This window comes from Eublepharis macularius, chromosome 4 (genome assembly GCF_028583425.1).
Source record: "Eublepharis macularius isolate TG4126 chromosome 4, MPM_Emac_v1.0, whole genome shotgun sequence".
Classification (NCBI taxonomy): Eukaryota; Metazoa; Chordata; class Lepidosauria; order Squamata; family Eublepharidae; genus Eublepharis; species Eublepharis macularius.
Window position 1 is genome coordinate 88511714 of NC_072793.1, and position 14367 is coordinate 88526080.

General features: G+C 41.6%; 1 protein-coding gene across 1 annotated transcript in view; it reads left to right on the forward strand.

Annotated features, from left to right (window-relative positions):
- The window catches only part of NIPAL4 (NIPA like domain containing 4), a 37675-nt gene that overhangs the window by 9827 nt on the left and 13481 nt on the right, over nucleotides 1–14367 (forward strand). The window contains exon 2 of the mRNA XM_054979029.1: nucleotides 11021–11269. Coding sequence (XP_054835004.1) covers nucleotides 11021–11269 — 249 coding nt within the window. The remainder of the gene's footprint in view (nucleotides 1–11020; nucleotides 11270–14367) is intronic.

Consider the following 14367-nt stretch of genomic DNA (forward strand, 5'->3'; position numbering starts at 1 on the left):
ATATTAGTCAAGTCTTGATGTTACTGTGGTATGGATATAGGGGGCCATCTTCAAGGCTACACTGCGTAGGAAGAAAGCATTTTTTTCACAGCTGCATTAACTTGCTTCTCCAGCAGTAATGTGGGATTTAGTATAATCCCCAAGGATCTTAACTGAGTTTGCAAGGGTCAGCTGAACTCCTTCAGAAGTGAGGAGCAAAATGTCCTGTAGAATGTTATGAATAAAAAAGAGTAATTATACTTGAAATTCATCAAGCTCCCACACAAGCTTTTTCAGTTAGGGCTGCCCATTTTTTTTTCTTTTAAAGCTGTATCTTCAGTAGCAGCTTAAGTTCCTTTCAGGGAACTTTGTGCTCAGTATAACTCACTTTGTAGAGCTGAGAAATGGTTTGTACAAAATGCAACAGTGCCCTTTTCTCCCCACCCCCACCCCCCAGTGCTGAAGGCCAGGGCCCAACTCACTCATGCACTATACATGGGGATCCATGCCTTCAAGTTTAGTGGCCACTGTTTGCCCTCAGAAATTCTTATCCATGCCTCACCCGTTCTTATCTGTGATGTGAGGTTTCTTATGTTCTGCATCTTGGCTACCACCTTTTCCATATTAACCACTACATAGGTGTTTTAAAGAGCCTACAACATTGACTTGCCTGGAGTGAGCTGTAGTGTTGGTAGAGTAGGTGTGTCTGGAGTGTGGGAACTACAGAGACTCAGCAGTTTCCCAGCCCACACTGGCCAACACACCTTAGATGCAGATTGCAGATACTGATTTATTTTTAACTGATGAAAGGTGATTCGTACCTGTGTTTGGTCTTGTTAAAAATAGATTACAAGTTTCATCTTGCAAAGCAGAGTCATTGTGTGAGAGAGAATTCCTGTTGGGAAGCCAGTTTGTAGAAGCAAAATAAAACCGGAGACGAGTGAACAGGTACTTCACCAAAGACTACTAAGTAAATTTAGCAGGGATTAAAGGGTGGGTCTTTCATGGATTAAAAAGTGGTTACAGGACAGGAAGCAGAGAGTAGGAATAAATGGGCGGTTCTTGTAATGGAGGGAAGTGAAAATTGGACTCATGCAAGGATCAGGGCTGCAATTTAATTTGTTCTTAAATGGTCTGGATTTGGGGAGTGAGCAGTATAGTGGCCAATTTTGCAGTTTAATCCAGATGGTGAAAACCAAGGCATATTGTGAAGAGCTCCCAGAAGATCTCTCTGCATGGGGTGAATGGGTACTACCATAACTGAATTCAATGTATGTGTACTTTGGAACAAAGAAATCCTAATGTAATGTCTAGATCTATTGTGTAGCCTTGTTTGGAACACTGTGTACAGTTCTATTTATTTATTTATTTATGTCATTTATAGTCCGCCTTTCTCACTGAGACTCAAAACAGATTACACAGTATGAGATTAGTACAATCAGTAACAAGTACATTTCAATACAGTATCAAGGACATTTCCATAAACAATACCATAGGATAAATAGATACAGGTTTAAAAGACATAGTATTTAGCAAGAATCCAATACAGAGTAGAAAAATACTGAAGCAGAACATAATCAATTCTAGGACCGACATTAGACAACATGGAGCACTGGTGGTACATAGGAGTACATATTTAAAGCAGCAGATAATATGTAAGGCAATATAGTGATGGAGTCTATGGTCCCTAACTCATTAGTGAACCATCTGAGACCCCATCCCTACAATACAGCCCTCCAATTTGAGTAAAAAACCTTTTTGAATAGTTCGGTTTTGCACCGTTTATGAAAAGCCAGGAGAGTGGGGGCTCTTCTGACTTCCTCAGGCAGGTCATTCCACAGGATAGGGGCCACCACAGAGAAAGCCCTTGTACGGGCTGCTGCTGACTTCACCCGTGTGCAGCCTGGCACCTGCAGGAGACAATGTTCAGATGAGCAAAGCTGCCATAGAGGAACATAGGGAAGGAGGCAGTCCCATAGGTATGCTGGACCAAAGCTGTGAAGAACTTTGTATGTAACTAATACCTTGAACGGAGCACGGTAACTGATGGGTACCCAGTGGAGCAACTGTAGGATGAGAGTGATGTTCATGCTCCTGCTAGTGCTGTCTCTGTCCCATGCCCTGGTCTGAAACCTGACTGGAAAGGGTCCAGAGCTCTAGAGCTTTCCAAGAATGTCTGGAGTTGGTCAAAATAAAAAAAAGTCCAGTAGCACCTTTAAGACTAACCAATTTTATTGTAGCATAAGCTTTCGAGAATCACAGTTCTCTTCGTCAGATGCATGGAGGGCAGAAAGAAACTGGTCAAATATAGAGGAGGAGAGGGGAGGGGAGGAGAGGAGGAGAGAGGGGATGTAAACAACTCCTTTGATAAGGAAATGCAAACAGCTCCTTTTGATGTGGGGATCAGTTTGCTTGTGTAAAGGTTCAAAGGAGTTTGCTGTGTTAGTCTGTAGTAGCAAAATCAAAAAGAGTCCAGAAGCACCAGCAGCACTCTTTTTGATTTTGCTACTACAGACTAACACGGCAAACTCCTTTGAACCTTTACACAAGCAAACTGATCCCCACATCAAAAAGAGCTGTTTGCATTTCCATATCAAAGGAGTTGTTTACATCCCCTCTCTCCTCCTCCCCTCCCCTCTCCTCCTCTATATTTGACCAGTTTCTTTCTGCCCTCCATGCATCTGACGAAGAGAACTGTGATTCTCGAAAGCTTATGCTACAATAAAATTGGTTAGTCTTAAAGGTGCTGCTGGACTTTTTTTGATTTTGCTACTACAGACTAACATGGCTAACTCCTCTGGAGTTGGTCAGCAACCGCTCTCTCAATCACTTTGCCCAGAAAGGGCAGATTAGAGACTGAGCAATAGTTGGCCACATCATTTTTGTCTAGGGATGGTTTTTGAAGTAGTGAATGAATAACCACCTGTTGGAGCTGCCAGGGAAAGCTGCCCTGAGTTAGTGATTAACTTTTTCCTTCAGCAGATGATGGTTTGACCATGGTTCAGGCCAAACCTCCAATGTTGAAACAAGGTTTTCTCTTAAAGGCTCAGTGCAAAATATTAAGTCTAAGGTGTGACCTCTTTCATGAGTAGGGCCTGTCACAATTTGTAACAGATTCTCTTTACAGAGGCGTGATCTGGGGGAGCCCAGTGACGCCTGGTGTGGGCTTTCGGGGACCACAGTTCTCTTTGTCAGATGCAACTGGCAGGGAGAGCTGTGGTTACCGAAGGCTTATACTACATAGGAATTGGACACCTTCACTGCTACAAACTGACTGCACACCAAAAGGAGATGTTTACATTTCCAAGCAAAGGAATGTTTTGATTGCCTCTATGCTAATTGCATTCTGCCTTCTTGTGATTTATGACCCCTCCCTTTTCTCTCTCTTTCCCCCTCCTCTTCTGTATCTGCCCAGTTTTGATCAGGCATCTGATGAAGAGAACTTGATTCTCGAAAGCTTATGCTATAATAAAATTGGTTAGTCTTAAAGGTGCTACTGGACTCTTTTTGATTTTACAGCTTGTACTGGAGATCTACGGAAGTTGAAGGACACACAGAGAATAATAGCAACCCCTCCTCCCCAGCTACTTTAGTGAGGTTGGTGTAGGACCACATAGCCAGGGGGAGTTAGTTGGGACAGACACACCTTGACATTTTCCTGCAGCCATATCTCTGTTAGGCAAGCCACATTGATTTTCTCTTCCTGCAACATCCCAGCAATGCATGCAACCTTGTTCCTAACAGATCTTGTATTGCATAGGATTAGTGTAGCAGGGTTGGTGGTAGTGGTGGAAGTGGCCCCATTGTCAGCAGGTGGAATGCTAGAGAGGTTGGATAACCAGCAAGCATTATTGCTTGATGCTGGGCATTTTCGTAAGTCCTGCTCCTGTATGTATCAGCTCCCAACTGCACTAGTTGTCATATCTTTAAAATGATGCTGCAGAACTGAAAAAGTATAGAAGAGGGCAATCAAGATGATTTAAGGGGTTGGAGGATCTTTCCTATGAGAAAAGGCAAAAAGTCTGGGACTTTTCAGTATAGAAAAAAAGCCACCGAAGAGGAGACTTGATAGAGGTTTATAAAATTATGCAAGTGGGGGAGAAAGTGGATAAAGAATTTTTTTTCTCCCTGTCATATTATACTAGAACTCAAGGATATACAATGAAGTTGATAGGAAATAGAGTCAGAGATGGGCACGAACAGGAAAAAAACTGAACACGATGTTCGTTGTTTGTTGCCATCCATGAACAGGGATTCACGAACATCGACGGACATGACATGTTCACGAACATGTTTGTAGTTGGAGGTTCGTGGGCCCCCTTGGGACTTTGCTGAACTTGAGCCAGGGAAAGGAGAGTTCATGGGTCTCCTCCTTTCATGTTATTTTCTCTTCACAGTGGCAAAAACTGGACTGTCTGCTGGAAGCTGCTTTGAGAGATTGGACCCTGGGAAAGCCATGGTCCATAGGTCCCTCCATTTCCTGTCATTTTCTTTTCACAGTGGAAAAAACTGGACTGTCTGCTGGAAGCTACTTTGAGGGGTTACAAGCCAGAAGGAAAGCCAGAAGAAGTTCAGACAGAGTTCAGACAGCCAGTGCCTATGTTGGCAGGGGAATTGATTGAAAGGCGCCAGACCGTCTGGCTTTACGAATGGCTGATGAATGCCACAAAGAGGGCTTGGAATGAACACATGTTCGCCAGGAACGGGGCCTCACGAACAGCTTGCTCACAAACAGCAGATTGGGCCGTTTGTGGCTTTTTTTTGTTCGTATTGCTGTTTGTGCCCATCTCTAAGTCAGAGCAGCCAACAAGCAATTAAATTGTGGAATTTACTGCTAATGGATGCAGTGATGGCCTTTAGCATGGATAGGGGATCAGACAGATACATGGGGGATAGATCCATCAGGGCTACTAGCCACGATGCCTAAAGGGAACCTTTGCATTCAGAGGCAGTAAACCTCTGAATACCAGTGCAAAGAGACATCATCAGGGCAAGGGCTTGGCCATTACGTCCCGTTTGTTGGTCCTCAAGGGCAGCTGTTTGGCCACTGTGTGAAACAAGATGCTGGATTAGATGGTTGATTGGTCTGATTCAGCAGAGCTCCTTTTACGTTTTTACATTCAGTGGCACCTCAAAGACTAACAAAATTTATTCCATCATAAGTTTTTATGAATCAGATCTCACTTCCTCAGGTCCAATGAGCACATGAAAGCTTATACTGCAATAGATTTTGTCAGTGTTTGAGGTGCTACTGGCCCCTTGTTTTGTGTGTGAGAGTTTCAATTCCTTCTGTAAAAATTTAGGTACGTTTTATTCCATCTGTATATGGATTATTTTGTTTGATTAACTTCCTCATAAAGTCCAAGCAACTTTTCTAGCAGCATTTGGTAAACTATCAGCATCGAGGGCTTTTTAAAAGCCTGATTGTAAGTCTCAAAATGTAATTTTGCCCTACTGCCTTTGCATATGCTGATTTGTGTTGCGATATGGGTCATCATGATTGTGGTTCTGGGGAATGGTAACTTACCCACCTTTCTCATTTTCCCACTTAGAAAGGCTCTCCTGGGTCACTTTAGGCTGTTGTAAGAAGGAAAAAACATATGGCTACCCATACTGTGCCTGTTTTCCCTAGCAAGGGGAGGTATTTTCAATCAGCAAAACAACACTAGATGCAGGAAAGATTATACCCCTCCCCATCTCCTGCACTTTGACCTAAATCCATATGCTTCTCTAATGGCTCTTTAGGGCCAAATAACATCTGGAATTTCACTCATGGAAATCCAGCATATTGTGTGGTTGCCCCTCAGTGGAAATGCAAGGAAACTCATGCATTATGTAATATTCCTTATCAAACCATTAAACTTGGGAGTTCATTAAATTATTTCTAACTGTACCTCAGTCAAGCTCTCCCTGTTTTATGGCTTGTAATGTTAGTGAGGAAATATTTCTAATGCAGCCCAAGTATATGAGATTTTGAAAAATATCACTTTTAATATGATTATTAAAGCACTTTTTAACATCTATGTTTATCCAGAATTCCCGTATTACCTGTTTGTATAATTCTAATGCAAAGATTCTAAAACTGGGTACAATCCCTTTATCTCATTGCCCTCACCATAACACTTTGGGGGGGATTTCTATGCATTCTAGCCACTTAACATGGGAGAAGCCAAATTAAGTGTGCCACAACAAAATCCCTGCAAAATAAAGGTACAAAACCAAACTGAATGCAATAAACACAAAAAAATTAATTTTATTATATAGGATCTCGTTGTTATCAATTTGATTTCATATGGTAATCATCCATCTACCAACATACTAGTAAATCCAAAGAAAGCTATCAAATAAACTGAAATAAAGGAATCAAAATACATTTAGCAATTTTTATTTGTTTGATTTATTTGAAAACAGTGGCTTTCAAGACTGGTTACGTTCTAATTTTTTTTTTATAAGAATTTTTATTAGGTGAGAATATTAATATACAACTTCAAATAACATCTCGTTATCCTTTTCCCCCACCCTTTCCCTCCCCCCCTTTTTCAGGACTTCCAACAGCTTTCCAACCCTATATCCTAATCTATTCCCAATCTGTCCCCTTTTTCTGTAACTCCTTATCTCATGTTTACTTACTCTTTTATTCAACTAAGCCCTATCTATTAACTTCAAAAATATTGTTATAAACTTAAAATCTATTATCTATTACTTTATATTAGCTCCACATATATTTAAATTTAAACTAACAGTCAGATAAAATATCTACTTTAGTAATTCTAACAATATCTGTTAACTCTAAGTCCACTTACATTTGGGCTAACAATTAGCTAACACTTCACTTCATATGGTAAAGACTCTATCTCTTCTAATAACAAATCCATTCTAATAATTTTCAAATTGCCATAGTTCCCCCTTTACGTCCCACTTCTTTTCTAAATATGTTCTCAATCTTCCCCAGTCCATAAAAAATTCCGCGGAATTTTGATATCTCAGCTTCCTTGTCGTTTTGTCCATTTCCGCCATGTACAGCAATTTATGCATCCAATCTTCAATAGTTGGTATTTCTTGCACCTTCCATTTTTGCGCATATAAAAGTCTTGCTGCCGTCGTCATATAAAATAATAATGTTCGTTATTGAGTAGGAACCGGAACTGTTCTACTAATTTAATTGGTTTTTTTTATTGAATTGTATGTTTGTATATAGATTGTACTGAAGATACTCTATTGCATAGAGTTTTTTATATAATAAAATTAATGTTTCATGTTGTCAAGCTCTGGTGCCTCTCACAACCTACCCTCTTTTGCATGTACTTCTTCTGAAGAGATAGACAGAAGGTAAATATCTGGTAAATATCTGGTAAATATCTTCTGTAAAGCTAGCATTTTTTCATACTCTCTTTCCAAGGCTAGTCCAGTCTTAGCAGATTTTGGCTGCTAAGCAGGGTCAGCCCCGGTTAATACTCGGATGGGAGACCAGCAAGGAAGTCCAGGGTCATTATGCACAAGTTGACAATGGAAAACCACCTCTGACCATATATTGCCTTGAAAACCCTATCAAGTCACCATAAGTCAGCTGCCTCTTGTTTTTATTTTTTTATTTATAGGCTGCCTTTCTCACTGAGTCTCAAGGTAGATCACATAGTGTAGGTCAAAACAATCTACAAAATAGGACATGCAATAAACAATGCAATAGCATTTGGATTGTAGCAGTCTGAAATAGTTAAAATATATATAGTTACACGACATGTTAAACGATGCAGAAATTACATAGTAGGATAATACTTACAGCAATATAAACAGTATTCTAGTCCACGGTCTGTTTTCATTTATTAAAGCATACTTCCTGAACCATTCTGTTACAAAAAAAATCCCTATTAGCTGTGTAGAAATGCCTTCATTTGGAAGGCCCTTCCATAAAATGAGGGACACAATAGAGATTGCATGTGTACAGGCAGTTATTGATCTTGCCCATTTGCAAAATGCCAGAAGAGTGGGAATCTTTGTGACCCCATCAGGCAGGCCCTTCCCATGAAGTGGGGGCTACATCAGAGAATGCTCATGTATAGGCATTAGTTGATCTTGTCCATTTGCAGGGTGGCATTTTACAAAAAGGCCCTGTTCAGATGAGTGAAGTTGTCATGGTAGAGCATGGGAGAGAGACAGTTTTGCAGATATGAGGGTCCAAGGCCATGTAGGGCTTTGTATATCATGACTTGGGCCCAATGGAGTGACTGTAGAATAGGGCTAATATATATGCTTTACTTAGCTTCTCATAATAACTAAGCTCTGGCATTCTGCATTAATTGCAGTCTCTGAGTTATCTTTTAAGAGAGACGTATGTAGAGTGCATCACAGTAGTATAGTCTTGATGTTACCATGCAGTGGATCCAGGTGGCCAGGTTGGCTAAATCAAGGTAAAGGGCCATCTTCAGGCTAAACTTGAGATGGTAGAAAGTAGTTTTTGCAACTTCATTAACTTGTTTCTCCAGCAGTAATGCTGGATCCAATATAACCCCTAAGCTTTTGACCAAGTCATCAAGGGTCAGCTGAACCCCATCAAAGATGGGAAGCACATTGTCCTTTAAGATCTGTCTTCCCAGACAGCATTACTTCTGTCTTGTGAGGATTTAGTTTCAGTGTGTTCAGTCTTAGCCATTTAATTACAGCTGATAGGCAGGGATTGTCCTAACGGGTTTATATAGAGGAAGAATAGAACAGAGGACAGGGCTGTTCTCTATAGAACCCCATAGGACAGATCCCATACTGATAACAATTGGTTTCCAGTGGCAATCCTTTGCGCCTGGTCTGTAAGGAATGATTTGAACCAGTCATCTCCTTGATAGCTACTTCTGTCTCCAAATGCCTCAACAAGGTGGCATAGTCCACTGTATCAGAGGCTGAAGATAAGTCCAGGAGGAATAACAAAGAAGCATGGCCTTTGTCTATGTTCAGATAGAAGTCATCGACTCAAGCCACCAGAGCTGTCTCTGTCCCATAATCTGACCTGAAGCCAGACTGAAAAGGGTTTAGATCAGATGAGTTATCTAAGAAGACATCCAAAACTGCTCTCTCAAGCACTTTATCCCAAGTGGGCAGATTAGAGACTGGGTGATACCATATTTCTGTAGGGATGATTTTTAAAGTAGTAGATGGATAACTTCTTCTTTGAGTGGCCGAGGGAAGGTACTCCAAGTTAGTGATTGATTTATGAGCTACCAAGGGCTCGTTGATGTGGTCTTTGCATGATTTTAGCAGCCAGGATGGGCAGGAGTCCAGGTCACAAGTAGTTGCCTTCACAGATCCTAGGATCCTGTCATCATCTATCACAGTAATTGCGTAAAAATATTCCATAAATAGGCCAGATGATGTATTATACATTTCTTCTGTTTGACCTATGTTACAACCAGTATCCAAATCAACACATATTTGTAATATTATACCAGCAGAAAATTTTGGAAAAGTATCATGGCTAATTGTTCCTGAATCATTAAAGGCTCAGATTAAGGAGTCAACAGATGCTAAAATACCTTAAACAACTGGGATGTTTGCAAGCTAGCTGATGCAGTGGTAGCTGAGAACTAACATTAATGGGCTCTATACCCTGTCAGATTCAGGGCAAGTTTTCTACCGGTGTCATTCTAGAAGTCTGCTGGCTTTCTTCAGGTAATCCAGCTCCATGGTAAACCAAGGAGCTGGGTTCTGCCCCAAAGGTGGAAGAGGTTTACAAGGGGTAACCATGTTAATAGCTTCAAGGAGCATGCCATTCCAAGCTGCTACCATGGCCTCAACAGAGCTTGTGTTGGAAATCCTAAAAAAACCCAGATTGTTCTGGAATCCAGTAGGGTGGACCATTTGTGGGCGGACCATTTTAATCAGGCTCCCTTCCCTGTGGGGTGTTGAAGAGTCAGTGCTATAATGTTCTTTTCTCTCCTGAACTGTGGTGTGTTTTGTTTTATTTTACAGGTAATTTGTACCATTGTGGTCAGCTGTCAAGGAAACCTTGCCATAGTTGTCATTCTTTTTTTCTGACAATTGTTCTGTCCATAGCAGTTGTAAGTTGGTCAGAAACTAAGCACATTTATCTTTCTCAACTTGCCATACTTCATGCTAGGAAAAGTTTCTCTGGTTGGATTTGTGGCCACCTGTGTAGCAGAACCTTTATTTCAAACAGAATTGCAACCCTAATATTCATTCATACTCTCTGCCAGGCTGATAAGGGTTGCCATCTCTTGTGCTAATTGAGCTTCTTGTGTCTTGATGATGAGATGTAAATGCAAATTCTGATTGCTTGACCAGAATTTCTCATTGCATAGCTGTAAAAAGTGCTGATAGGAAAGGTGGTAGCAACCTGAAGATTATGCATTGATTCTGTTATCTGCCTTGGCTTTTAATCTGCCTTGAGATAATTTCTGTATTGAAAAATTAGATGTGAATTAATAAAATGGATCTGCAAACGTTTTGAATCGGACTGTTCCTGTGGCATTTGTGGTCAGATCAATTACAGATCCTTTTTTCTGGCAGCGCTCCTGTCAGCAAGTCAGCAGGTAAAGTTATTCCTCAAGAAAGTGATGAGAAAAGCTTTACCTATTGCGTTCAAGTCACAGAAACTCTTCTTTATCGAAAGGTAATGCAGATTCTAGCTATACATTTGTTAAGGTGAAGATTGTTCCACAGTGTGTCCTTAAACTATGCCATCAATCGCTTGCTCATACACACACACACACACACACACAGAGTAAAATTTGTTTGCACATTTAAACCAAGAAAACAGTTTCATTTAAAACCTCCTGGTACTAATTTAGAACAGAAGGCAGAAGTAAGAAATAATGTGGGTACCATTTTTTCACATGCCTAGCGACAGTTTAAAACACGGAATGTTTATTCTTATGTTTATGAAGAAATTCTTTACATTGTAAGATATAGAAATCACAAGGAAGGGGGAAAAAATAACGATGCCTTGAGAGATGGTCAGCTAGACAGAGGCACAGAAATGATTATTCATTAAAGTCTTCATTTCTCCCCCTACCCCTTCTTCTTATGTTCCTAGGTTCTTTGTTGACCCTGACTTGCCTGTCTTGGCAGGCAGTCTGTCAGGTCATTGGGAATGTCAGCTCAACAATCTCACCTCATGAAAATCATACCTTGGATTCTGACTGGATGGTGCAGGTAGAAAACAAATATGGTTTCTACATTGGCTTGGCCCTGGCCATATTCTCCAGCTTTCTCATTGGCAGCAGTGTTATCCTCAAGAAGAAAGGACTGCTACGGTTAGTGGAGAAAGGAGGCACCAGAGCAGGTATGATTTAGTTGCTTGCAGAGGCAGCAATAGAAAATGTTGCCTGTATGAACTATAGTGCTAGCCAAATAGTGGAAGTCTGGCTTTGAGCCTTTTAAATGTTCAGTGGCCTGTTCCTACATTATTCACATTAAACAGGGCAATCCCTGTTTTCCATCAAGCATACATGCCACAGGTAACTGATAATCTTGATGTGTGTGCCTGCATGGTATTTGTCACATTCACATTTCATATTTTCAGATGTAGCCATACAATATTTATGCTTTACACCTAAATATATAATGGCTGAAAAAACCTGAAGGTCACAGGTAGAGACCCCATCTTTTGAAGTTTTATTAATACAGCCTGGATGCTGTTCAAGAGGTCTGGAGGAATTACTTGGTGACCTCTATAAGTCTTTCATCCCATACTTTCAGCATTAGGGAGCAGTGGGTGATGGGTCTGGGGAACAGTGGGAAGGAATCAATTGGGTACATTAACCTTTGTGGGAAATAAGGTGTTTTCTTGAGATCTGGCAACCCTGCATATAAAAGTTGCTCCCCTGGAGAGAGTTCAGTGACAGGCTTCAAGTGATGTATGAGTGTGTGAGGAAGGGTTGACCATGATCTGTTTCTGTCTGCGAGGAAGAGCTTGCATACTAGATACTCAAGCACAATCAAAGAGGTAAACGCTGTACTTCTTTGGAAGTAGTACTGGTCCGAAAGGGTGTTTGTGCTGTTGGAAATAGTCACTTTCATTTAAAAGCAAAGATCTATCACACACCTCAACGCTTATATTCAATTACGAGTTTGATATAACTCAGAAATATAAGTTAACCAACTGATCCTCTTCTTTTGTCTGCTCATTATTATATCATGCTATCATATAATCATAACTCCACTGAGAGCCAGCTGGATTGAGGTTTTGACTGCCAGCTTCCTGCTTACCATAATTGTGTTCCCTGTTTGTGCCCCTATAGTTTGCGCAATGAAAGATAGAATCTACAAGCAAGCCTTCTGTTTATGCTAATACTTGCTGCAATGAGAAACGTATCTTCCATGTTGAAACATAAGTGTACAGTAATGAGAATATTATAATACATGCATAAAATTTAGAGGAAATCTGTGAACTCTGAGACTTCTTCCAAAGTCTTGCAGAATATATTCTCTTCATGAAACTCACAATAGCTTGCATTCAACCATCCTTGCACAGAAGGCACACCGAACATTCCTGCATTCCTTTCCATTTGTGCAGCTCCTTCCAACTCCCCAAAAGATTGTTCCTTGAAGGTGAAGGAATAGCTGTGTAGAATGGGAGGCAAGAGTGGAGAGGGACAAGAACATGAAATTTCTTCTTCCCCCTTAGTGGAGTTGTGCTTGAGGAAGAGGAAGGAAGAGTTTTTTCACTCTGTTGTCCTTCCTCAGTTTAGTTCCCTGCCCACACAGCTATTCCTCCACACAGGCCCCACAAGCCTAATCTTTCCAGGGATCAGAAAGGGCTGCAAGAACAGAGAACAATGCTGTGCACAGATGACTACGTATATTGTAAATAGGGTTGCGTGACTCTAGCAGTTCCATGTAGGGCTGCCAGGCTTTTCGCTATGGTGGGGGTCCTCTAACCAGCAGTCCTAGTTGCCCACTGCCACTATGAGCAGCAGCAAGGGGATGGGGAATGATGTCATCTGCACTTGTCTGGTTGTGGGAAGGTTAGGGTAGGGATAGGGGGGCTGTCATGTTGTCTATGCCACTATGTCACTTCCAAGGAAAACCCAGAAGTGATGTAGGCTAGCTCTAGGAATCAATGGAAACTCTGTGGTAAAATCTCTCATATGCTTGCTCAGTATTGCATGTCTCCAACATGTGTGGACTAACTCCAGTGGAAAGCTTTGTGTCTGAGATTACAGGTGATATGAAATCTCGATCCACAGTTCATTCACACATGCTGTAGCCAAGTGGTAGAACATACATGTGTGAATCAGCTAAGCACTACAGTCCTGTGTAGGACTGTGTGATATGACTCCTTATTTAGCCATGCCCTGACCTGGATAGCCCAGGTGAGCCTGATCTCATCAGATCTCAGAAGCTTTCCTGGCAAGAGACCTCCAACGAAGACCAAGGTTGCAGAGGCAGGCAATGGCAAACCACCTCTGTTAGTCTCTTGCCAGAAAAACCCTGCCAGGGGTCACCATAAGTCAGCTATGACTTGAGGACACTCTCCACCACCACCATATCTAGCCATAGAAGAATCATTGCAACCCAGGCTATACTACCTGAACTTGTGTGGGTGATGTGGTTCTTTGGGACAAGTTTGTTGCATGTTCTCTCTATCTGCTCATCTAATCTCTCCATCTAGGCATTTGTCGTCATTGTGCCTTGGTGCCTCCCTTTTTCTTGCATTTTAAGATTCTTTTGAGTTAGGCAAGGAGAGGTAGTATTTCTTGCTCTGCCAGTATAATTGTAATCCAAAACGTTTTCTGCTTACAATAAAAATTTTAGAACTGCATCAGGATTTTTATGTGTAACAGATAGTATTACTCAGTGTTCCCTGTTTCCAAAGTTTTCATCATCCTTATTTTCAGGGCTTTTTTGAGCCAGAATGCCCCAGAATGGTGTCCTGACAGCTCTTTAAAATACCCACATAACTGGTGTCACGTGGGTATTTTTAAACGGGTCTATTTTGGCCATTTTGGGCCTAGATAGGGCCCAAAACAGCCTGTATCAGGCTGCTGCTGGGTGGGGGAGGGTTCCCCCGCCTGGCACCGGCCCGATACTGGCCATTTCAGCCCCAATCCGGGCTGCTTTGGGCCCTAAATAGGCTCAAAATGGCTGAAACAGTGCAGAAACAGCCTGGATTGGGGCCAAAATGGCCAGGATTGGGCCGGTGCCAGATAGGGGAGGGTTCCCTCACCCGGCAGTGACCTGATCCAGGTTGTTTTGGCCCTGATCCATTTAGGGCCCAAAATGGCCCAGATTGGGACTGAAATCACCAGGATAGGGCTGGTGCCAGGCCAGGGAGTGTTCCACCGCCCAGCAGTGACCTGATCTAGGCCGTTTTGGTGATATTTTGGTGATATTTTGGTGATATTTTGGTGATATTTTGGTTCCTTCCGGGCCCCAAAC